The sequence below is a fragment of the Lithobates pipiens genome, unplaced genomic scaffold (genome assembly GCF_037356315.1).
Source record: "Lithobates pipiens isolate NorthernLeopardFrog02 unplaced genomic scaffold, aLitPip1_a1.2 Scaffold_13, whole genome shotgun sequence".
In the NCBI taxonomy this organism is placed as follows: domain Eukaryota; kingdom Metazoa; phylum Chordata; class Amphibia; order Anura; family Ranidae; genus Lithobates; species Lithobates pipiens.
The window spans coordinates 358,991,195-359,017,685 of NW_027507718.1; the positions used below are offsets into that span (position 1 = coordinate 358,991,195).

The following is a 26,491-nucleotide window of genomic DNA, read 5'->3' on the forward strand; positions in this document are numbered from 1 at the left end:
AGAGATGAGGGAGTGTTCAGTGTACAGAATGTCACCTCACACATTGACTTCAACCCTGCCCTTCATGTTTCCCTTCCATGCTCCTCCATAAAAAAATTCTATGTCAGGCCCTCACACCACAAATATACTCATGTAACAAACAAAATTAGGTGACTGTGGCACCAGAAGCAAGTAACCCCTTCCATTTAATATTGCAAAAATAATCTTCATTAAAGAAGAGTTCCATCGTTTTTTTTTTTTTTTAAGTCAGCAGCCACAAATACTGTCGGCAACCCAAAGCTGATCTGAATCTTTGGTAAGGGGGCCCTACTGCACTCGCACTGTGCACTTCCACTGGTCCCTGCTGTCTCTGGGACCCGTGTGTCTCCCAGAAGACAGCGGGGGGGGGAATGGGAAGCAGCGTAGATACCCATTGGTGGCGCGGCTATCTATGCCGAGAAGTGAGAGCAAGATACCTGTATTAGACAGGTATATGCTCCCCCCTCCACCCTGAAAGGTGCCAAATGTGACACCAGAAGGGGGGAGGATTCAGAAAAAGCGGAAGTTCCATCGGAGTGTGGGATCGGTTCCGTCACAGTGTGGAACTCGGTTTTAAGATCAAAATTACATTAAGATTCAAAGTAACAAAAATATCAGTATATATAATAAAACCCCCCACCTTTCCCCATTTACAGTACAATGAAATGCAAGACAATTTTGATCTTTGATTAATATTATTTTTTAGACTTAACTTAAAGGCGTTTACTTACTTATGGTGCCACTGCCACTTATCTTTAATACATCTGTTGTGAACAGGTAGTTAATAACCTTGATCATGGCCCCCTGAGTTTTGCGGCCCATGTGCAGTGCACACTGTATGCATTAAAGGTACACCACTGGTTGTCACCCTGGGATAGGGTTGCCACCTGTCCGGTATTCACCCAGACAGTCTGGGTTTTGAATCATTTGCCCTGGTCTCATGCTGCCTGAAACCCGGACACATTGTTCACACCAGATTGTGACTCTGGGCTCCATCTGCTCAGCTCTGGGGGGTGGGGAAAGGGAAAGGGACAGGACTAGGGTACCAGCGGTCCAGAGCAGTTCCAACAGATTCCTCTTCTACAGCAGTCCTCCAGGGCATGCCATTCCTGGGAACCTCAGCACAAGAATTACTCCTCTTCTGCCCAAAAATCATCAAATAGTCCTGGAGAAGGGTTCCTTGTGCTGCGGCTCCGCCAATTAAACTAAAGTCCCGGCCCCCCTCTTCTATACCACTCTGCTGGTGCTTCGCAGCACAAGGATTACTCTGTCGGAACTATATGACAGTTTTTCAGACAGAAAAGGAGTAGTTCTTGTGCTGTGGCTACCTGCAATTTTGAAGCTCCAACTAATTGATATAGAAGAGGGGCCAAAACTTTATTTTAAATGGTGAAGCCGCAGCACAAGGAACAGTCTGCTGGGACTACTTGATGATTTTAGGGCAGAGGAGGAGTAATGCTTGTTTGTGACCCCCCATCCCCGCTGTCACCGCTGTGAGTGAGAGTTTTAGCAACATGGAAAACAGAGCGAGAAGTAGAAGCAGCAGTGACAGCCCGCCCAATGCTCCATCACAGCCATCTGAACTGTGCAGGATTTCTTCCTCCTCTTGTACGGTTAATCACCCCTTCCTGGGGCTATGTGTGTACAGCTCTCTGTATGTCTTCACTCACTACACACCCTTCACCTTCTCCAGAGGGAGGAGGGGGCAGCTGTCTGTATTTTCCCTGACCAGTGGTCTTTTTCTACTAGAGGGGGAAGAGCAAGATCCCCTCTTCTCACCCCTCTGCAGTCCTTCCAGCTGGTGGTCTTTTTTTTTTTAAAAGGAGGGGGATGAAGGGTCCCCCTTATCACTCCCAGTCCTCCCAGCTAGGGATCTTCTTTTACTGGAGGGAGGGTCCTATATTCCTGGATGGGGATCCCCTCTTATCACCCCCCTCTGCAGTCCTCCAAGCTGGAGGCCTTCTTTAACTAGAGGGGGGAGAGAGGGGATTTCCTGTATACCTGGATGGGGGTCTCGTGTAATCACTCCCCTGCACTGCTCCCACCTGGGGGTCTTCTTTAACTGGAAGAGGGAAGGGAGTTCCTGGATGGTGGTCCCTTCTTATCACCCCCCTCTGCAGTCCTCCTAGCTGGGGGCCTTCTTTAACTAGAGGGGGAAGAGAGGGGATTTCTTGTATACCTGGATGGGGGTCTCCTGTAATCACCCCCCTGCAGTTCTCCCACCTGGGGGTCTTCTTTAACTGGAAGAGGGAAGGGAGTTCCTGGATGGGGGTCTCTTTATCTGGAGGGGGAGGGAGGAGAATTTCCATATTCCCAGTTCCCATTTGATCACCCCCCTGTAGCCTTCCTAGCTGCGAGTCTTCCTTATACAGAGGGGGGAGGAATGGGAGTTCCTGTATTCATGGGTGATGGTTCCATTCTGATCAGCCCCCTGCAATCATATTATCCAGGGGTCTCCTATAACTAAGGGAGGGGAGTTCCTGTATACCTGGATGGGGCACCCATGTCATCACCACCCTGTGGTCCTCCTGGTCAGGGGTCTCCTTTAACTAGAAGGGATTTCTGTATTCCTTGATGGGCCTTTCCCTGAATTTGTCTGTATTTTTGGATGGCTGGATGGGAGTCCCTTCTAATCACCTCCATGCACTTCTGCTGTTAAGGGGCCTCCTTCTCCTGGAGAGTGGTCAGTACACCTGGAAGTGTGTGTGTGTGTGTGTGGGGGGGGGTCCTGACTCTACTTGGGGTTCTAATATTACTCCTTGCACTTCTGGATGGGGGTCCCTGATTACTCCTTCATTATGGGTGCCTCTAAAATACTGAGCTCTCTGATTAGTGCTTCTGGGCTGTTGTACAGAGTCCTCCCTGTCCCTTTCACACCAACCTCTGTTAGCATTAGCTAACCAGAGGGGATGTATTGGGGACAGACTGAACTGGGAATAATTATACCGAGGGAATGACTGACCTGAGAAAGATTATACTGAGAGACAGACTGATCTGGGGGGATTATACTAGTAGACAGACTGTCCTGGGGCAATGTACGGGGGTACAGACTGTCCTGGGGGGGATAATATTGGGAAATAGACTGACTTGAGAGGATGTACTGAGCAACAGACTGACCTGGGGGGGGGAATTTTATTGGGGGACAGATTAACCTAGGGGGATTGTACTGAGGGACAGACTGTTTTGGGGGAATGTATGGGGTACAGACAGTCATGGCGGAGATAATACTGGGAAATAGACTGACTTGAAAGGATGTACTGGGCAACAGACTGACCTGGGGGGGATTATATTGGGGGACAGACTAACCTAGGGGGATTATACTGGGGGACAAACTGTCCTGGGGGAATGTACGGGGTACAGACTGTCATGGGGGGATAATACTGGGAAATAGACTGGCTTGAGAGGATGTACTGGGCAACAGACTGACCTGGGGGGGATTATATTGGGGGACAAACTAACCTAGGGGGATTGTAGTGGGGGACAGACTGTCCTGGGGGAATGTACGGGGGTTCAGACTGTCATGGGGGGATAATACTGGGAAATAGACTGACTTGAGAGGATGTATGGGCAACAGACTGACCTGGGGGAGACTATATTGGGGGACAGACTAACCTAGGGGGATTGTACTGGGGGACAGACTGACCTTTTGGCTACCCCCACTGTTCATCACCGCACCGCATTGCTGCTCTTCCTGGGCACTCAAAAGTGTCCCAAGTCTTTTATAATCCTATAGTGTATCCTGCAAAAAAATAATGTGCAGTACGCTGCTAAAGTGTTCAGGTTTGGCTTGATGAAAAGGTGGCAACCCTAATTTAGGACAGAAAGTGTTTTACTAGCAGGATCACCAGAAGAAATAAAAGGAAAAAAAGACTTTCAAAAAACTAAAACTAATGAAATCACTGCATCTACGGACTGATTAGCTGCAATATATAAAATGTTTTTGTTTCTTAGTTCAGTTATACTTTAACACACATAGTCCTACAAAGATGCTGCAGTGAATAGCTGTGGGCTAGCCTCAAGGGAATGCATAGGGTTTTCTACTTGAAATGTATGTTCATGCAGTAAAATGCACACATTATACTGCAGGAAAACAGACATGAGATACTAGCCATACTGCCTAAAGCTGCATTTCTATAAAAAAAAAAAAAAAAACTATTGTAAAAGAGAGTGCTAGGTAAAACAAAACACATGCCTCCAGGTGATGTTCAATGCTGCATTTGAAATGTGGGCTGTAGGCGTAAGTGTTTGGAGGAAGGAGGAAAGTTGGGAATGCCTTACTGATCTCAATGCAGTGTCTGAGCCCCTTTGTGTAAGGTAGAGGGCAGCATCTATACAAAACCAGCTTTATTTAATAGGGGGCAGAACGTAATTCAGCTTATTTTCCTAATAGGACAGTGAACTAAAATTTGATTATGTTAGTGCACTTTGCTAATAACTAGGGCTTCACTAGAGCATTAGTACAGATCCAAAGATTTTAATTAAAAGGTGCCAAGAGTATTATTCAACTTTAGTTAAAGCTACACAGTTTGTTTTTATCTACAGATGTCTCTTGTCTGTATGGCAGTTTTATATAAAGGTTTTTGGATACCTAAAAAGATGAATGCCATATACCCATAAATCCATCATGTACAGATGATCCAAAATGATTTACATTATCAAGATTTCTAATACCAGGCATGACTCTCTTAATGCTAAGGGGTCACAAGCACGTGTGTGCATGGGAAGTTGCAGAAAGTCAGATAGAGCCAATCATATTTTGACTGGAGAATGTCGGCATCATCTTTTTGGCTTTATTGTCCCTGGCCCGCCCCGTCATTCGTTACAAAGGAATGGGGAGAGAGTTCTCCTCTTTGTGTAAGCTCCAAACCACAGGTTGGAGATATCAGTGTGATTCCTCGGTTCTCTCCTAGAGGTGGAAGCATGTAGCCAAGGAGCAAAAGAAAAGCGAGTATGTTCAACTATGAAAGACATGGGCAACACATATTAAAAGCATTTAGTTAAAATACTGATGTCTATATGCCCTGATTAGAATTGAAAGCTTGCTTCAAGTCAAATGATTTTTTTTTGTTAAAACACAGAGTGGTCCCATACATTCTATTTGGCAATCCCTTACTGGCACTGTTCACTCCTCCTTTTCCTGGATGCCTCCTTAGCAAGCCATGTGCTATGGGGGCACCCACGTGCATGCACTCCCGAGCTGGGCTGTGTGCTTCTATAGACACACACAGAGCCAGTGAGCCACACCCTCGGTTCCTACTCATGAGCCTATGGCGCCACTTCCCTCAGTTTCTGCCGTGAAAGCAGCAAGGGAGGGAAGTGGTGCTGGAACCGAGACAGTGCTAGATCAGTGATAGGGGCAGTAAGTGTTTAGGGATGGGGATGTTCTAGAACAGGTAGTGGGGCATTTTACATGTTAATGCAGAGAATGCATTAAATTGGTTCTAAAGGCATAAGTATTTTTACCTTAATGCCTTCAATGTATTAAGGTAACAAACCCTTCCAATATCAGCTCCCTCTACTACCTGGTTCCTCTTTTGATCCATCGCTCTGCCCGCCTGCAGCAGTACTGCTCTTTCTCCCGCTTCTCGCAGGACACAGAGGCAGCAGCGGGAGCCATTGGCTCCTGCTGTTGTCAACAAATCCAGAGAGGAAGTAGCAGGGGTATGGGGCCAAGCCTCACTGTGTGTGTCTATGGATACTCACAGCCCCGCTCAGTAGTGTGCCTGCAAGAGTGCCCCCACCGCACCCAACTTGCTATGGGGGCACTAGCAGAAGACGAGGAGCAAAGAGTGCAAGCAGGGCCTCCAGAAGAGGAGGTAAGAAACCACTTTGTACAAGAGCAGGTAAAAATGGTACAAGTAAAAAAAAAAAATGTGTGCCTTTACAACAATTTGTAACCTTCTGAGTTTAGAACCACTACATCCACTGCATATGGTATCTTGTTTAAGATCTCATGAAAGTAATACATAATTTTTTCAGTTTGCAGTAAAAATCTAAATAAATGGATCAAAGATTTTTCAAGGAGACCAATCAACAACCTAGCATTCATATTACTCAATACTTTTCTCTCCTAACAAATAACTAAAATATTTTTTTTTTATCAAAAATGTTTTACTCACAAGAATAATAGGTAACTGAAGTTACAATAAAGGGGTAAATATATTTCCCCACACTTGGATTATACATAAAATCAAACATGTAGTGTTAGGCACATGTAACCTCATTTTTTGTAGAACTTAAAACAGACAAAACTGAAAGGGGTGGGCCAGTGGAAAAAAAAAATTTAAGTCAGCAGCTACAAACACTGTAGCTGCTGACTTTTAATAAGCACTTATCTTTCTAGGGTGCTCGCGATGTCGGCCGCCCGAGGCTGACCCGTCCCTCGGCTCTCTGGTCCCAGCGCCACCATTCAAAGTAAGGGAAACAGGCAGTGGAGCCTTGCGGCTTCACTGCATGTTTCCTACTGCGCATGCCCACAACGCACCGCGCCCCATTCTCCAGAAGACAACGCGAGGAGGAGAAGACAGAAGATCACCGCAGAATAGGAAGAGGCAGATTAGGATGATTTGCCTAGCAACAGCCATGTCTGGTAAGTGAAAAAAAAAATATTTATTTATTTTTTGCAGCCTTTTTATGCATTTTTTTTTTTTTAGGGTGGACCTCCCCTTTAAGAGAGAAAAAAAAACCTAACAAATAACTTTGTTTAAATAATTACCATGCAGTCTGTGACAAGACTTCAATGTTATATTTTGAATCATGAGAACAACTGTATGAGTGCTTTGAGCCTAACAAATTACGAGCTAATCAAAAATCCATTCGGGGACAAAAATGATCATGCAGTGCACTGCACTTGCCATTCAAACACCTTCGAAGTACTGCAGTAAAGACACATAGCTAAGTGGAAGTTTAGACATCTCTCGGTCACCCATACTGCCAAATTATAATCTCCTTCATGCAGAAGTGAATTTGTTGTTAAAGATGGGTGCAGCAAAATTACAGTTTAAAAAGCTGACACTGTCATTGGGTCAGTGAATCTGCCACTCATTCCAGGATAGGCTGGACCCAACACCCATTCAGGCTCACAATGCTCAGGGATTAGATTTAACAGCCCATAGATAGCCTTTCAATGAATGCTACTTTGCAGCTAGTTCAGTAAAAGATAAAGCAACGGAGCAGCAAGTCCCTCCACAAAGCATATCAAGGCTTTAAATATGTGCTTCAGGATTCATTGAAAATAGGGACAATAGAGGGACTTCCTGTCATTTCCGCTGCTATGCTGTGTATGAGTCCAATATGGGAGATGCAAAGTTAAACAGTTGTAAATGTCCTAGTATCATGCCTTAGTTTGCATAGGTCTGCCCAGATAAGTATTTAAAGGGAAGACCCCTTTTTGGGGTTTCTTATTCTATATCCACTGGCAACCAGCTACTGTTTACTTTGTAGAGACCAGTATTTATTCAGGGAAACTAGGCAAGGACAGAGAGAAAGCAGGAAGGACCCACACTCTGGATGAGAGAGAAAGGCACAAAGTGGGAGGCTCTATACCTTGTCTCCTGTGATCATTAACCTTGCAGGGATATGCAGCAAACACTTTAATCTAAGTCGAGTTAGTTGAAAGAAGCTTTGAAGGAGTTGATACATCAGGTCCAAATCTCACTGGGATATCCTTTTTTCAGAAGGAAAATGGATTTTCAGAAATTATTTTACATTTTTTTGATCATCCTGATGACTTTATTTCTTGCAAATGGACAGAGACCAGGTAAGATTTTTTTTTAATCAAAACTTCAACCAATACTGATACTACCGTATATATAATCATTTCATTTTAATATGTATATGATAGTATTTAATGTTTTGCTTTTAGGTTTTAAACGTATTTGTGTTATTTAACTTAAAATTTTAACAATTTAAAAGGTATTATTTTTTTTTTATTATGCTTACTTGATGTGGTTATTCTATACAATTATTGATTGCAAATTGGCAGAAATTTGAAACAGGACTAGCATGGCAATTTTTAACCTTACCTACATAGAAAATCTTTAACCTTACAATTGTGTTTAAAATTTCTTGCAACTGACTGTTTTGTTTGCATCACATTACTTTTAATGAGAGCTGCTACACTTGTGATTTGAAGTCGCGCAGATGAGCGCTCAACCACTTATGAACACATCAGCATTAGATAATAATCTCCTCTCCTGCATAGACTTGAGTGGGAGTAGGAAAATAATCAATTAACAATGTATCATATATTGTATATAAGATTTGTGTCAATTTTATTTTTACCCTTTGTGTCTCTATGAGATTACTTACAGGGGGAGATTTACTAAAACTGGTGCACACAACATCTGGTGCAGCTGTGCATAGTAACCAATCCGCTTCTTGATTGTAGTGTGAAAGCTTTACTGAACAAGCTGAAGTTAGAAGCTTATTGGACATTATGCAAAACTGCACCAAATTCCGTGTGCACCAGTTTTAGTGAATCTCCCCCACAGCGTCTGGTATTTAAAAATCACCTGTTCAAGCTACACAGATAGAAAATAGTGGTTTGTTGCAATGTGTGACTCTCAGTAGGTTGTTTGCTTGAAAAAAATCGAAAAATCCCTGCAATAGATCAACATCGTCAGCAAGCATTGCTCGGCTGAGATAGAATTTTGGAGGGATAAAATATTTTATGAACTTTTACATGACCAAGGAAAATCTGGAAAAACACTGCCTAAAGTCTATAGACATGAGCTATTAGATAATAATGGCAGTTTGTAGTTTTGTTAAAAATCTGGGTATTGCAAGGATTGTTATCATTGTGATTACCCAATACAGGTTAATTGTTTGTTTTAGTGCATTGAGTACATATAATATATGATAAAAAAAACTGTATTAATACCAGAATGACGTCTTTTAATTATTTTTTAAAAATGGAGCAAGTTGTCAGTGTCCGGCACTTCTTATGACACCTTAGCTCATCATGACTCAAGTCTGAGTAATTTCTTAGTAATCTTTCAGTGTCATTTTGGTGTTTTAAATAGTTTTTTTGCATCTGGAAACAGTTTCGTAAATAATTGGTGGGTTAAGCTCTAGTGGAAATAGTCAAAAAAAATGTGCTATGATAAGCCAACTTGTACTTACTCTACCAGACTAAATTAACAAAATGAAGTTTTCAGAACTAAAATGTAACCTTATTGACAGTGTTAATGAATCTCTCTAAAAGGCTCTGGAACTGCTATACTAAATTATTAAGAAATGTAAGTATACAGTTTACAGATTTTCACTTTAAAAAATGTATATTAACTTATTAATTTGGATACCTGACAGATATTTAACTGGTAGCAAAAAGAAATTTAGCAATCGCCTGTTTCTTCAAGAAGTTAAAGTTACTTTTAGTATACAGATAAATGCAATTCATGGTCAGTAAACGTATTATTTACTTGACGTAAATATAATTTAATGCTATTAATGAATTATTTCATTTTAATTTAAACTTGTAATTGAATTCAATGTAATGCCCTTAATGAGTAATAGTTGCCAGTTTTGCAACCAGTACTAGGGCTAGTTATAGACACAGCATGTATCAGTGAAATGGAGTGGCAGGGAGACACCTCTCCAGCTTGATCACTCAAGCCCCACCACTGCTCTTGTACAATTTATCTGTCTGATGTAGCATGCATGTTATTTATGAATTTCTGCTTCCCCTCAAAGAAAAAGGGGAAGGGTCTTTTGGGATGTTCAGACCTGATAAATTCCATGGTGGCAAAAAAAACACAAAACATTGATTTCAATATCACATGCAAATTATCTTTGCTCACAAACCAAAGCTTTGGGGATGGGATTAGGCCATACATTGACATTCTACCTTTGGTCCACAGTTCATAACAATTATTATCACTTCTTATCCAAACACTACCACATTTTTCATAAGTAGCACCTAAATCTTTAATACAATGTTGTTCAGTATATGAATGAATATATAACATACATATACAACATATACTGTGTGTGTGTGTATATATATATATATATATATATATATATATATATATATATATATATATATACACATATATACACACTATATTGTCAAAAGTATTGGGGCACCTGCCTTTACAAGCACATGAACTTTAATGGCATCCCAGTCTTAGTCCGTAGGGTTCATTATTGAGTTGGCTCACCCTTTGCTGCTATAACAGTTTCAACTCTTCTGGGAAGACCATCCACAAGGTTTAGGAGTGTGTATGGGAATGTTTTACCACTCTTCCAAAAGCGCATTTGTGAGGTCAGGCACTGATGTTGGACAAGAAGGCCTGGCTTGCAGTCTCTGCTCTAATTCATCCCAAAGGTTGTTCTATCGGGTTATAAAGTCAGGACTGTGTGCAGGCCAGTCAAGTTCCTCCACCCCAAACTCGCTCATCCATGTCTTTATGGATCTTGCTTTGTGCACTGGTGCCCAGTCATGTTGGAACAAGAAGGGGTCATCCCAAACTGTTCTCACAAACTTAAGAGCATGTAAATGTCTAAAATGTCTTGGTATGCTGATGCCTTAAGAGTTCCCTTCACTGGAAGAAGCCAAGCCTAACTCCTGAAAACCAACCCCACATCATGATACCCCCTTCACCAAATGATCTGGAGCAGTGCACAAAGCAAGTTAACATTTAGGAACATTTTTCAGGCAGAAACACAAGATATAGCTTACAATGTTGTAAAGTGGTCATCAGTTTAATTCAGTTGTACTGTATACACAATCAGCTGAGATATTTTAGAGAAACTAAATTTCATTGCAATCTATTCATATCTAATCATGTTCGTTAATACTTACACATCAACCATGTACCCACGACCCCAGTTTTGTAGGTTCAGTGAATTAAGTATGTTCATAGGGGCTAACACCTGTGCTACAGGCACTGTGCTGTCAGTGATATTGGCCATAATGAATGGGTTAACACAAGGGCTGCACTTTTGCATAACAAAATAGAGTAGGGAGGAAGAAGTTTATAGAAGAGGACTTCAACAATGTGTCCTAGGATGGGTGGAATACTGGCTCTTGCCTAACAAAAGTTCAGTGGAACACTAAATGCATATCAAATGGTGATGGAAGACCTATACAATAGCAAGACATCAACATAGATTGAAATCAGTAGCTCAAAGAGGAGCTTGCATCTACAGTGCTATCCACCTGGCCAGCTAAGGTCTATTGCACCTTTATGAATGTGCAGAATAAACCTAGGGGAGGCTTTTATGACTGTTTATAACTCATTTGAATGGTTGACGGCAATGAGACAAAAACACTAGACATTTCAGCCAGCTGTCTGTTAAGGTGGCTTACATAACGGATATGCTTGCCACCTACAGTTAATATACCATATAGAAGAGCTATTCTTCCTTCAGATGCACTATTCATTGACCATAAAGCATTAGTTAGCCTTCAATCCTTTTTTATAAAACATGAGTGTTTAATAAGAATGGTATCATAATGCACAGTTTGTTAGGGTATTCTTAAGAGAAAATTCACTCTGCAAAGGAAACAGGCTATACTGCTTTAGTAAATCAGCCACTGTACAGTATGAGCTTACTTGGAGGGCCATTTCAGTTTTTTCATTGTACTGAAAGCCAAGGGCTATAAAAAGTATACACTTGGTTTGCACACAAGCCACTGACAGACTGGTTGCTAGAAAAGAGTGTCAGCTGAAGGTATAAGCAACATTCAAGCCGCCTTTGCTTCCTTAACCACTTCAGCCCCAGAAGGATTTGCCCCCTTCCTGACCAGGCCATTTTTTGCAATGGGACATTGCACGCTTTAACTGGCAATTGCGTGGTCCTGCGATGTTGTACCCAAACAAAATTGATGTCCCTTTTTCCTTACAAATAGAGCTTTCTTTTGGTGGTATTTGAGCACCTCTGCGTTTTTTATTTTTTGCGCTATAAACAAAAATAGAGCGCCAATTTTTTTTAAAACACTTTTTTTGTACTTTTTGCTATAATAAATATGGCCAATTTTTTTTTTCCTAAGTTTAGGTCGATATGTATTCTTCTACATATTTTTGGTTAAAAAAATCGCAATAAGCGTATATTGTTTGGTTTGCGCAAACGTTATAGTGTCTACAAAATAGGGGATAGATTTATGGCATTTTTATTTATTTTTTAATTTTTTACTATTAATGGCTGTGATCTGCGATTTTTATCGGAACTGCAACATTGCAGCAGACAGATCGGACAGTTTTGGCAGTTTTTTGGGACCAGTGACATTTATATAGCGATCACAGCTAAAAATAGCCAGTGATTACTGTAAAAATGTAATTGGCAGGGGAGGGTTAACACTAGGGGGCGATCAAGGGGTTAACTGTATTCCCTATATGTGTTCTAACTGTGGGGGTGGGGGTGGGACTGAGTAGGGGAGGTGACCGTGTTCCTACTTAGTAGGAGCACACGATCTGTCTCCTCTCCCCTGAGAGAACCGGATTGGTGTGTTTACACACATAGATCCTGGTTCTTTTTCTGTCACGTGCGATCATGGGTGCCCGGTGGTCATCGTGCCCGCCGGGCATGTGCATCAGCTTCGGGGACATGCTGCAGGTGCATGCATCTGCTAAAGTGTCTTAAAGAGCCAACATACAGCTACGATGGCTCGTGCAGGGGAGCCAACCTGCCGCAGTATAACTGTGGTGGCTGTTCGGGAAGCAGTTCATTTTAAAGTAGATCTATAGGCAAAACTTTTTTTTTTCATTTTGGATAGAGCAAGGGAGGGTTATAACCCCTGTTTTTTGTTGCCGTCTGTGTCCCATTGCAGAGATCTCCCTTCACTTCCTGTCCCATAGCTAAACAGGAAGAGTGTAAACTAAGGAAAATCATTGGGAACCCCCAGGGTACCAGAACTAGTGCCCCCATTGGAAGATTTCCCCTCAATTAATATTCTGGGGACAACCCAAGATTTGAGTTTTTCTTCTATTTTCACTTTCAATGATATTGGTAAACAGGACAAATAAAGAGGGTGAAACTCCTTAACGGGGGCACAGACAGCAATAAAAACTGACAGGTGTTGTAATCCCTCTCGATTCTATCCAAAACTAAAAAAAATGTTGCCTTTAGTTGTATTTTAATTCTATAAAGGAATACCTAAGTAGGAAATAAAGTAAGCAATAAAGTAAAGTAGTAAGTGGGTCAGAATCTCCTATAGAAAACCTTCTCTAGATAGCAGAACTGTCAGCTATAGAGGTACAAGTTTTATTCTGAAAGATCTTCCATAAGCATATAATTTTGGATTGCCTGAGCATACATGCTTATGGAATGAAAGAAGGGAGGGGGGAACTGTAAGAAATTCATGCCACCATCTTTTTCTCTTGGAAAACCAGTAACTGGCAAAAATACATTGACAATTACTATTTCCCCTGAGGTCAGTTGGCCGGGGCTGTTTGTGGAGGTCTTTTGATGCCCATGGACACAGGGATTTTTAGTAGGCTAGAACAGTTTATAGTTTTCTCACTTATACAGGTTTCTTAAAGTTACCCAGAGACAGAAATCTATTAAATCCCAAATCCAGCCAAACTGGTTTATTTTGTTTTGGATAGAACAGAAAAGGTTTAGATCCTTTATCAGATTTTTATTGCTGTATGTGTCCTTTTTGGTGACATTTTCGCTCAGCTCCTGTTTGGACAGAAAGTGATGGGAGTCTTATGGAGACAGGCCCACCGCCTGAAGCAATGGGATGGACACAGGGTTTCTTGCATGACTAAAATGTAAGACTAATATAGTGCATGGGTAGTTTACTAGTGCAGATCACACTTAATTATAGGTACATCTAAATGGCTTGATCTTTGTCTTGACTGTCGTATAAAGCCTCAAATCAGAGAAGATCGCACACTAGTGCCATACTTATTTTGGGGGAACAGTATGCTATTGGCCTAAAATATCCTACAGAGTCAATAGACTTTTTCCTCAAGAGAGACCTGCCAAGAGTATCTGCTAAATGTCCTATATACATTCTGATCTGCTGTTTTTGACATACATAAAAATAAAAAAATAACATACTTATCAGTGTGAGGCCGAATTGGAAATGCTGAAAATGCTTTTATTGTCGTTATAGCTTTCTTGTTCCAGTGATTTCCCCCCCATTCTTGTACAGAATGTCACATGGACAAAAAAATTCCTTCTAATATGGTCACAGAAAGAAAAAAATACCCAACAGATTGTTTAAATCTTCCCCAAAGTTCCCAAGCCTAAAAACATTGGCCAGTGTTAGACTTAAAGTACCCATAACACATTTTCAATACCATTTATCAAGGTTTCACAATGTACCTCATTCACTTACTTGTTAAATGGTTCATATGGAAGACCAATTTCTATTACATTTGTATATAAATGGTAATGGTGCAAATATCTGTGAAAACAAACAAAAATGTTTACAGCTATCTTTATTTAAACAGCCATGTCCATTAGTAAGGTTTAGAGGTAGAACAAATTGCAATGCATGAGATATTCATTGGTATTCCTCGGCATAGGTAAACATTGTAGCTCAGCTGCAATCAATGCAGGCAGATGTGGCTGTTTTCTTCTTCCCTATACTACCTACACTACAAAATGCACATGAGTTGGTGGCAATTGTAAAAGAAAAAAAGAACTTTTGTTTCTATGCATTCCCTGAACAATGTGTTAAACAAGAGAATGCAAATGAGGGAAGCATTTGAAAGAGTTGTCACTGGATTATTTAACCCTTAATGCTTGGCTGCCGGTGTGTAAAAGACTTTATTGTGTTTTTTTTATTTATACTATCTAACATAATGGTACAGTCAGTGGTCCTAAGCTGGCCATAAGCATAAAATGGCAGTTAGACAGTCTGATGCTCATCCTTAAACCCTTTCTGATCTTAATTTTAGCTTGGTTCACTTTAAATATGGCACAGTATATGGCTAATGCAAAGAAAATGGAAAGAATGGCACCGGTCATTCCAGCAAGTTACTGGTACATTTCTATATATACTTCAAACAGTCCTAAATGCTTGTTATTGCTTCCTTGGGAAGACTTACATAACCTGATCACCTCTGTTCATGCATAAATCAGCTACTATAAGTCAGCTACACTGACTGTGTAGGGTCAGCTTTAGTAATGAAGTGAACATACCACAGTCTATGATTTGCTTCAATGGTGCCATTATTATTTTGGGGACCAAAACAACTTAAGGAAAACTTTTACCTTCTGACATATATTAGCCAGAAATCTCTTCTAAGGTTTGGAGGTGCCCAAATATATTCCTATTATCTCTCAATCAATGATCATGTTATATCTAATGGGCACACATACGCTACAATTTGATTATATTTATCAACAACTATATGAGACAAATCAATAACTTGCCTAGGTGGGATTTTGGACTAACCAGCTTGTTGGGAAGTCTAAAGTAGATTGTATGGAAATTGTACAATGAAATTGTAATATGTGTGTGTGACTAAGTTAATGGTAACCTTAACTGTATATAATCAAAATATATATACATTCTGTATATAATTAACAATGACCAGGGCTTTTTATTTTCAGTTAATAGGTTCAGGAACTCAATTACCACCCCCACCCCCCCCCCCCCCTCCAGGGGTGCGTTATGTGCAGAGTTCCAGGGTGTGTTTGGTACATAGTACTGAGTTTATTGGTTTGCTATGTACAGAGTCCCGGGGTGCACTTGGTACATAGTACAAAGTTTAGAGATGCACTACATGCAGAGTTTGGGGGTGCGCTTGGTACATAGTACAGGCATACCCCACTTTTAAGTACACAATGGGGTTTAAAGGGCTTGTAAAGGTAAATGTTTTTTCACCTTAATGCATTCTATGCATTAAGGTGAAAAAACATCTGACAGTGCCGGCGCCCCGGGCCCCCCGTTTTACTCACCTCACCCCTCGAAAATCCCGCGCTCGCCCCCGCCGTCCTTCCTCGCCACTCAGCCTGCCCGCTGATTGGCTGGAGTGGATGGATGGAAAGCAGCGCAGCCATTGGCTCGCGCTGCTGTCAATCACATCCACTGGCGCGGAGCGCCGGGGGGCAGGGCCAGGTGATACAGCGAGCCGCTATAGCCGCCGGCTGTATCACGGGATGCTTCTCACCATGCGAGGGAGCTCGCATGAACGTGAGAAGTACCTGCGGGAGGAAGCAGAGACAGCCGCCGAGGGACCCCAGAAGAGCAAGTTCGGGGCTACTCTGTGCAAAATGAGCTGCACAGTGGAGGTAAGTATAACATGTTTGTTATTTAAAAAAAAATAAAAAATTACTTTACAATCCCTTTAATTACTAAAGCTAAAAAGTGCAAAATCAGGCTCACTTCTAACCATTCAGCTTCCAGGTTTTATTACCAAAGCTTAATTGAACAAGCTGGTGTTAGAGTCTCATTGGTTTCTATGCAGAAGTGAACTTGATTTTGCAATTTCTAGCTTTAGTAAATAAACCACATTGTGTACTTAAAATTGGGGTATGCCTGTACAGAGTTTAGGGGTTCACTCTATGCAGAGTTTTTGGGGTGCACTGGTACATGGTACAAAGTTTAGGGATGCACTACATGAAAAGTTCCAGAATGCGCTTCGTACATAGTACAGAGTTTAGGGATGCACTACATGCAGAGTTGGGGGGTGTGCTATGTACAGAGTGCAGAGTTTAGGCTTTGTCCACAGCTGCTTACCTCTGCATCCCCCATCCACATGTCACTTTTACCCCTCTTCAGCTCTGAACGCTGCATGCAACTCCCCCCTCCCTTCAGCCATATTCCACCCCCCCCCCCTTAAAAGAGCCACCATCTTCCATATAATTTATGTTTATTGCTGTATTAAGCTAAAGCACCCAGCAGGCACTAGTACCTCTCTGAAAACTAAGTGACTCCTCCTCCCTCACTTGCAGGGAGATCATCTAGTGGGGGTGTCGGGATGTGCAATGCACCCCATGCACCTGCATCTCCCTTGTTACCATCCTGCATTCAGTGGGAGCTGCTCAGGAGATCAGATCTGTGGGAGCCGTTGGGAGACAAATCATCACTGGTAAACACAGAAGCCTGACTTTTGTGTTTACAAGCGATAGTGGTGAGCAGGGAGCAGAAGGCCTGAGCCAGAGGTGGTGGAACTCATTTCCACCAAGTTCCAGCTGAAAAAATGCCCTGACAATAACAGAGAAAGGAAATTGAAGGTAGTGGAGATAACTACCAACTAGATTGCCTATCCTATTCTATCCTGCCCTGCATTAGTGAAGATGCAGGTGAAGCCCATTTCTTCAGTTTTACACTTTTATTGTGAGAGCAGTGTAATTGCAGTTTGTAAATGTTTTTTTCATTGTACAAGAAAACAAAACCTAAGTCAATAAAGCTTTAATAGTTCTAATTTTGTTTTTCATTTATTGCAGCACACCAAGGTCAGCGTAGAAGGATACACAGGCACAACTGTTTTCTGAAAAGATGCATGCCTCTTCATTCAAGGGTACCCTTTCCCTGAGGTAAATTTCCACTTATTCTACCTATTCAGTCTTTTCATTCCTAAGTACATCTATAAAGATTCTCTTTTTAAAAGACATATACAGTATGCATGGCTGGGTTGGGGAGAAGCAAGAAGTGGTGGCCATTTTGGGCACTTTAGCGGGGAAGGGCACAAAAGAGGCTGGACCTGCTAATGAGGATGTAGGAGTGGTCATATTGGGTATTTAAGCTGATGAGTGGGGGTACATTGGTTATTTTGCCTTGGATGCTTAAGGATCTTGTCCCAGCACTGACTGTGAATATGTCATTATAGCCTTCTGTATGCTAAATTGTATGTTCAAAGATTACCCAACAGACTGTTGGAGGAGTGGTTTTGCTTCTGTAAATATCCCGCCTTTATTATTTCTTTGTGATTAAGTTACAGATTAATTCTGAAAGCAAGCAAAGAACTTGATGCAGTGTATCTAACCCCAAGAACAAAAATGTAATATATTGCAGCTTACCAGTTGTTAGAAGTGGGGGCTGCATTCATTTTATTTTCTTTTAGGATTGTTATCCTTTATTTTAAGCTGGTGATCCTGCCAGTAATATACAATAATTCATGTACAAAGGTGACAGAGCTCCCTCACTCTACTATATCTATGAAGGAGCCGGACAGAAAGTGTGTTAGGACTACAAAAAACGTTCCCTTCTCTTCATGTCCATTAAGTTGGAGAAGGTATTCTGTAGTCCTAGAGAGCTGGAAAGAAGAACAACTAGTCAGCAGAGACAAAGAGCGCCCTTAGTTATCAGTTCACTGTATTTCTGACAGGATCAGCCACATTTTTTGCACTTATAAAAGTTTATTGTTGGGTGTATGCACAATATGACTCAGGTTAATTGTTATCTTTAGACCTATCAGAGATTTCAGACCTCCTTATGAGAATGACAGTTGCCTGGCTATTGTGCTGACTGATTGGCTCAATACTTTCTGTCACTGACCTTGAACAAGTACAGAGTCACCGATAAGGGGGTACCAATAATCCTCCTGTATGGTGTTTAAGCCCCATTAGTTCAGCGGGGGGGGGGGGGGGGGCTCTGCAGCAGTATGAATAGGATTATGGACAAAATGGGGGGACCTATGCAGCGGGGAGGGGGGAAACACAGGAACCGATCCCCTGTATAGCTCTCCCTGCAGGAGCTGAAATCTGGCTTCATCTCCTTTTCCTCCCACCAGCTTTCAGCTACTGCAGGACATTTTTTATTCCTCTGCTGCTGGGCACCCCCTCTGTGCCACTTCAGCAGTGTTGATGGCTTCTTCTCCTTTCCCTACCGCTGGCTGCTAAAGAGTATGAGGAATCGTTTCAGGATGCAGAGCGGGTGAGGTAGGCTGTTTGGGGCTCTGTGATTCTATCAGCAGCCCTAAACAAGTATGTACATCAGTAAGTAAGAGAAAAATCATAAGTCCTTATCTGCATAGTGATTTAGAGTCAATTTAAGAAATGAACTGAAGCAAGCATGTCAGCATGTGAGCCAGGCAACTAGCATTTTCTGAAGGACAGATCATCAATGGCAACCTCCATATTTCTCTCATGACTGTGCCGTTTGCTTATGCACGAAACGTTGGCTTCTGTTTTCTTCTCTATTTCATATATATATATATATATATATATATATATATATATATATATATATATATATATATATATATTTGCGTCTGGCCATTATTTAAACAATAAAAAGCAGAGCAAAGTGCAGCAATGATGATGGACAAAATCCACTGTTCTATTGCATCCAATCAGACTTCCCCTGACAGTTTACAGTACCCAATAAATTATGATTGCTCTCTATTGTAAATTCTGATGAAACCTAAATGTTTTATAGCATCTTCTATCCCAGTGATATCACACATGACTAACTTGAAAACATCCCCAGTATAAAAGTCAATTGGTCTCATGACAACAGCAAGCAAACCAGAGCTGCTTTCCTCTGATGCACAGAAATATTTCAAGTTAACATTATTTGTCAGCTTGGATAAAAAAGACCACAACCTTCAATTATTTGAGTTGTTTGATTCATTGGAGCTTTATTTAATGAGAAGCATATGGATTTTCTATGGCAGTCAGCAATGCTTCCTTTTCAACTAATACACTACCATGACATATGAGAATGTCAACTTGTTAACCCTCCTTTCCTCTGGAGGCCTAACACCTTTAAAAAAATTGAAATAAATAATTAATTTTGTATATATGCTGTCATAAAGTAAATGCTATGAACAGCACATGAAATTATTATAAATGGGGCATTCCTACACCAGAACAAGATTATAACAAGAAGCAGGTCCATCCTCTATTAATTGAAACAGACACCACAGGTGACATCCCATGAATTATGCAGGGCATTGCTCTCCTAAAGTGGATTTCTGGGCACAGATAACAGAAGTGTTCTATGTTTTTGTGTTTCATAGTCACAAACCCATTTCTGACTTCTGATACAATCATAAATACTATATTGTGTATAGCGGGACCATCAAAGCCTTGTTCTATTTGTAATGAACCTGCCCAAAAATGTTAGTTACAGGTACCAACCAGCAGTGTAAAAATGTATGTGAACTTCCCTATTATAACCACTGCCAAACAGCCCAAATATGGTGGCTAATTGGCACCCAATGATGAATGTTCTATTGGTGTCTATAGGCCTAAATCTGGTTTTAAAGTTAGACATTTCAAATCACCAAGTATGGCAAATAGGATTCCAAATCATTGCCAGAAACTAAGTTATCACTAAGTTCAATCAACCACCGATATTTAGTCAAAACTTGACAATACTGTAAATTCACATCTTTATAGCTGTGCATTTGTGGACAATCAAAAACACAGTTTTGTGAAGTCAATTGCTTTGAGATTTCAACAAAAAATGTATTAAAAGTTCAGTTGCTCTATCAAATTGCTGTAGTACATGTATGGCCAACAATCATGTCATGTCTATGGAAACCTTTAGTCTCAATATTTTGCAGGTTTGAAAAAAAGGGACATAGCAAATCTGTTGTGGGTGCTCTTCTTTGAGTGATAACTTTTACAGCAATCACAGCAAATGAATTTTAAGTTTCGTGTTTAACCACATGACCTCCAGAAGGTCCCCTTATGACCACTTATGACCAGGGCATTTTTTGTTTTTCAGCACTGTGCTACATTAATTGGCAATTGCTCGGTCATGCAACGATGTACCCAAATTTAATTTGTATAATTTTTTCACACAAATAGAGCTTTCTTTTGGTGGTATTTAATCGCCTCTGTTTTTTTTATATTTTTTTGTTATACAAATAAAAAGCTGAACATTTTGAAAAAATAAATTATATATATATATATATATATATATATATATATATATATATATATATATATATATATATATATATTTTTTGCCATGTGTTTTGTTATAAAACATATTCAATAAAAATAAAATGTCTTCATAAATTTAGGCCAAAATGTATCCTGCTACATGTTTTTGGTAACACTAGTATAATTCTGATTGTGATCAAGACACTCATCCGTAAAGTGTGAGGAGATTGGATAAATGATGAATCTACTGTGTCTGACTGATTGTTTATCTACTGCTTTGATTTCATGGGGGTATGGTATACTTGCTTTTTGTTCCTCGGGGAATCGACTGTTGGGATTCACAACTGTCTATAACATAATGGGGGTTATTTACAAAAGGCAAATCCACTTTGCACTGCATGTCAAATCCACTTTGCACTGCACGTGCACTTGAAAGTGCACTAAAAGTGCACTTGGAAGTGCAGTCGCTCTAAATCTAAGGGGTAGATCTGAAATGAGTGGAAGCTCTGCTGATTTTATCATCCACTCATGTGCAAGCTAAAACGCAGTTTTTTTTATTTTCCTTGCATGTCCCCCTCAGATCTACAGCGACTTTACTTCCAAGTGCACTTGCAGTGCAAAGTGGATGTTCCTTTAGTAAATAACCCTGATGTGTTGATGTATCCTTCAATGGTTATGTCAATGTCCTACAATAGGCGCCGCATTGCTTAACCTCCCTGGTGGTATGATTATTTCGGATTTTAGGTGCTAAAAGCGGTACAATTATTTTGCATGAAAATTTGGCGCTTTATATTGTAGTCCTGCAATTCTTAGGAACAACTCTCCTAAATCTGTTCAATCCATAGTCTAGCAGACATCCCGGGTGTGATAAAGTTTGAAAAATGAAATCATAAATTATAATATAATAAATAACTATAAATAATTATACCAAATAATAATATAACAATAATAAAAATTATTCAATAGTGTAATCAAATCAAAAACACTGAAATTTGCTCAGTTGCAGAATTGTCACTGTCGTTGCTTTTCAGTATTTGATGACGGATCTCTGCACAAATTGCTATCCCTCAATTCTGCGAGTGATTCCAATTTATTATAGCTATTTTCTAGCTGGTCTAAAATAATTTTTAATGTAAAGTGACAGTTTTGGTTGCTATGGACAATCTCCAGTTTTCAGGCATAAAGAACAGTTTTTATAATATAAAACTGCATGCAGGGCACTGGGCAGACCACTAGGGACAAAGGAGATGTGAAATAATTACATACAGCAATGTAATCTGTAAGATTACATTATACTGTATGTATACTGTGTGTTTCACTTTTTGAATTTGGCACCGATCTCCGTCCCCGTGCGTCGCAACGCTCGCAGGGAACGGAGATCGGCTCCGTGATGAATCGAGCGGAGGATGAGCCGCTCGTACAGCGGGGGGACATCGCTAGATCCAGGGGAGAAGGTAAGTAATCTCCTCCTGCATTCAGCGATGCGGTTCCGTGTCTGGCTCGGGGTTACCACTTTTGGTACAAAACTTCCACCCGAGCCAGACTCGGGAACACCGCCAGGGGGGTTAATGTATTGTAGTGTTGAATGTTGCTTAATGGTCTTTGTTCTATATTTATATATAAAAAAACTCTAATAAAAATAGGTTTTAAAAAAAAAGATACTCATATGTACAGACACTAAACTAATAATGGCGATGATCAGCAATGTATAGTGTGATTGTGATAGTGTGGTGGACAATCTGGTGCTAATTGAGACTGGCTGGAACATTACTGATCAACTGACACTGATGTAGATAGTGACATCAATACAGTGATCAGTGATAATACTGTACACTGTCACTGTACTAATAACACTGGATAGGTCATAGGGTAATCAAAGGGTTAACTGTGGAGGGCAACCAAGGTGTTAAATGTGTCTGATAAGTGTATGCAGGTATACAGCCAAAATCATTCACTTGTAACCTGCTGACAGACTCGTCCTGTGGGCAATCACAGTACAGATTAGCAGTGGGACGTGCCCAGTGTGTCCAAAAACCAGAAAGTAGGTGGTGATGTACCCATACATCGCTTAGCATAAAACTGCTGCCTGCCCACAGTAAATGTAAAGGTGGTGTGTGGCAAATGGTTAACCTCTCCACAATGTTATTGAAGGTTTACACTCAAGGGATTGGTGAGATTTTGTCTAAACTGGTTTAATAGCCTAAAAAACCTAAACTTGTGTATTATTTAGATCGGTGATTCTCAACCAGGGTTTCGTCTAACCCTAGGGTTCCTCCAGAGGTTGCTAGGGGTTCCTTCAGCATTGGGCCATTTCTACCTCTCGGATAAGTTCCCACCGACACCATTGATCTTTTTAGCTATCTGTAAGGAGGTAATACTTTCCAATGACCACAAGTGTAAGGACCATTCTTCCCACTGACCATCACACTAATGTATCAGAGTTGTAGAGTTCTCATTTTTAGCAGGGGTTCCCCGAGACTGGAGAACTATTTCAAGGGTTCCTCTGTGTTGAAAAGTTTGAGAAAAGCTGGTTTAGAAGTTTCTAGCAACATGTTTGATGGCATTCTTCATAGCCAGAGGTTCGAAGTTTTGCAAAATGATAGAAGCTTTTCAGTTTTTAATAACATCTGCCAGGCAGACTTCAAACAAATAAATGGCCCTATCCTAGGAGTAAGAAAAACTCTGCATTGTTTGACTTTCCTCTACCAAATTCACTGCTATAGGAAAACATCTAACCTTTCTTTAAAAGTACAAAGACATTTCCATTTGAAAACAATTCTTTAAAAATGCATTGGTTTTCTAACAGAATAGTTCTGTTACTATAGTTCTTTATGTGCATACTGCAGCATTGTTTTCTTCAATTATGTTTACAATAAAATTCCTTGGAAATAATTTACTACATGAAGCGCTATTAACTTCTAAGAAAAATAAGCTATTGACATTAGATGGTAATGTGTTTTGCCTTCTTAAATTAATTACCATGGCGTAGTCCATTAAAGCTTTTCTCTAAACCAGATCCGGATAGAATGATTGATTTTCTAAATGACCAAAAGTTTGGTTTAACCAAATAAAAAAATCTCCATTAGGTTCAGCACTGATAAAGTTCTGAAGATAACTTTTAAAGAGGGGTTGGTTGATTAAATAATAGACATGTAATTATTTGGGATTCTAGTTAACAAGATAATCAGGGCTTGGAGCAAAGTGCAAGCTACTGAGATTACAACATCATTGTATTAGTTTGTTAAACTTATAAAAATTAAGAGTAAACACAATTTAAAAAAGAGAGCTCAAACATAGCAGAATACACGTAGACAGTCATATTTTTAAAGCACCAAATCATCATCTTTTGATTATTCACTGGATTCTTTCTATTGTATAATGAATGCCATTTATAAAGCATATTTTTACTTGATCTCCAGGTTTGTCCACTTGTTTGCTTCCTCCAGTTTTCAGTAACATTCGCTGTATATCTATGACACTCTTCCGATCACTGACTATTAGCAAGTTCAAATAGACATATCAATGTGACTGGATTCTACTATTCTTTATAACCGATTGCCAGAATGCCAATAGGATTTCACTTTGTTGTAAACTCTTAAAAAATGCCAAAATTGCTTAAAAAAATATTTTAAAAAGTTTAATTTTTTTTTTTAAATGTTTACTTGCCAAATCCTTGCCTAGACAAAGGTGACGTCATGTGCACACCCATAGCCTGTGGTTGCATGTGTGAGATCTAGTAAACTGCCTCTTGGGATGCGTAACATACACATCCTATACAGTTTGCTAGATCTCTCTCATGTGTACAAAGGCTCTTCATTCCCTGCCAGAGAACTGGCAAAGACCCACAGTGGGTGTGTGCATGCGTGGGGAACCTGGAGAATGCGCAAACAAGCTGAAGGGTTTTCTGGGAAATTCCCTTAGATAAGGGCAAAGACTCGTGGCATGTCTGTGCATGCACTAGATGTCCTTTAAAGATGTCAGCACTGGTTAAGAGCAGCTGAGGGAGAACTTCTGCTTCAAATAAGACAATGCTGAACTCCATGGTGCATTAAGTAGAGTTTTTTTTAAGGCAGGGAAAAGTGTTATGTATTTTTTTTTGGGAGGGGGGGGGGTTAGGTGGGGTGAAGTTCCCATTAAAACGCAGTGTTTATCCAAAGGTAGGCAGGTAAACATAGAGGCAATAGTAGTGGCAGTTACCAGAGGAAAAAAAAGGCAGTTCACGGAGACGGATGAGAGTTATTTAACAGCTTCTGGTATTTTATCTCAAGATTATTTACTGTTCAAAGTTATTGATTCAAAAACAAGCCATTTGAGGAGAAATGGCTGTTTAACCAGCCAAAGAGTTCATTTCTCATTTTCACTATTCTATCATCACCTCAGATGGCTTCTTCTCCTGCTCATTAAAACACATAGTTATCACCAGCCTTAAGCTAGCATTATTTTATGGAGCAAAAACATTTTGCTATAATCTTTGTTAATTGACTTTTACACAGGAATTAGTGAAAAAAAAAAATCTGTGAAATAATATAATTATGATGAATTCAGGGGATCTGTACAATAAAGCAAATTGAAAACAAAAATCGCAGCTGGAGAGCCGAAGTTGTCTACCCCTGTCTTAAATAGATTTCATCTAAATTTCTTTCCATTTTTATTTCCTCTATATGAGCATAAAAATGCTCAAAAGAGTCTGTGGCCTAAACATTATGGGAAACTACCTAATTTAAACCTATCTAGCCAGAATGCAAGAATTCATAGCTACAAGTATTAACCACCCAAAGTCTTAACATTTCATTATTCACTACTTTACCACCAACTCAAATAGCTTCTTCACCTGCTCATTAAAACATATAGTTATCACAGCTAGTAGTATTTTAAAGAGTGATACCTGGTGCTGTAATCATTGTTAATTGACTTGTACACAGGAATTACGGGAAAAAATGTGTAAAATATATCTGGCAATTTAATACATCTAGATATGAATTCTTGCATTCTGGTTTTATGGATTTAAACAATTCCCACAGACACTTTTGAGTGTTTCATGCCTATTCTTATAATGTCTTAGCTCTTGTACACACGGTCGGACATTCCGATGGACAATGTCCAATAGGACCGTGTTGTCGGATAATCCGACAGTGTGTGGGCTCCATCGGACTGTTTCCATCGGAGTATCCGACGGACCAAGTTTTCCAGCTGGGCTATAAAATTTTCCAACAACATGATCCGATCGGACTTTGTCTGATCATGTGTAGAGAATTCCGATTGGACAAAGTGCCATGCATGCTCAGATCAAATTCCTAGACCAAAGCTATTGGCTACTAGCCTGAACGTAGTCCCGTCCTAACGAAATAACGTCATCACGTTAAGTATGATCGGATTTTATGACAACTTTGTCTGACTGTGTGTATGCAACAGTTTCGGACAAAATCCGTCGGACAAAATCCGATCGATTTGGTTGTCGGAATGTCCGACCGTGTGTACAAGGGCTTATACCATTTTGTTATGCTGTATTATTCCATATAGAGGCAATACAAAATGGAAAAATGTTTAGATGAAAACCATTAAAAAATTACTAAAATTTTTGTTTTCAATTCACCTTATAGCACAGATCACCTAAAGTCAGCACAGTTATATTATTTTTCCAGTCAAATGTGCTATAGTATTGTGAGTTATAACATTTAGTTTTTTAAAGGTGTAATAGATTACTGATTTACATTCAATTCCAGCTATA

General features: G+C 40.1%; 1 protein-coding gene across 1 annotated transcript in view; it reads left to right on the plus strand.

The window, feature by feature from the left end:
- Nucleotides 1-7,211: 7,211 nt before the first annotated feature.
- Nucleotides 7,212-26,491, plus strand: part of APELA (apelin receptor early endogenous ligand) — a 29,277-nt gene continuing 9,997 nt past the window's right edge. The window contains exons 1-2 of the mRNA XM_077477157.1: nt 7,212-7,777; nt 17,374-17,463. Coding sequence (XP_077333283.1) covers nt 7,702-7,777; nt 17,374-17,462 — 165 coding nt within the window. The 5' untranslated portion in view covers nt 7,212-7,701 and the 3' untranslated portion in view covers nt 17,463. The remainder of the gene's footprint in view (nt 7,778-17,373; nt 17,464-26,491) is intronic.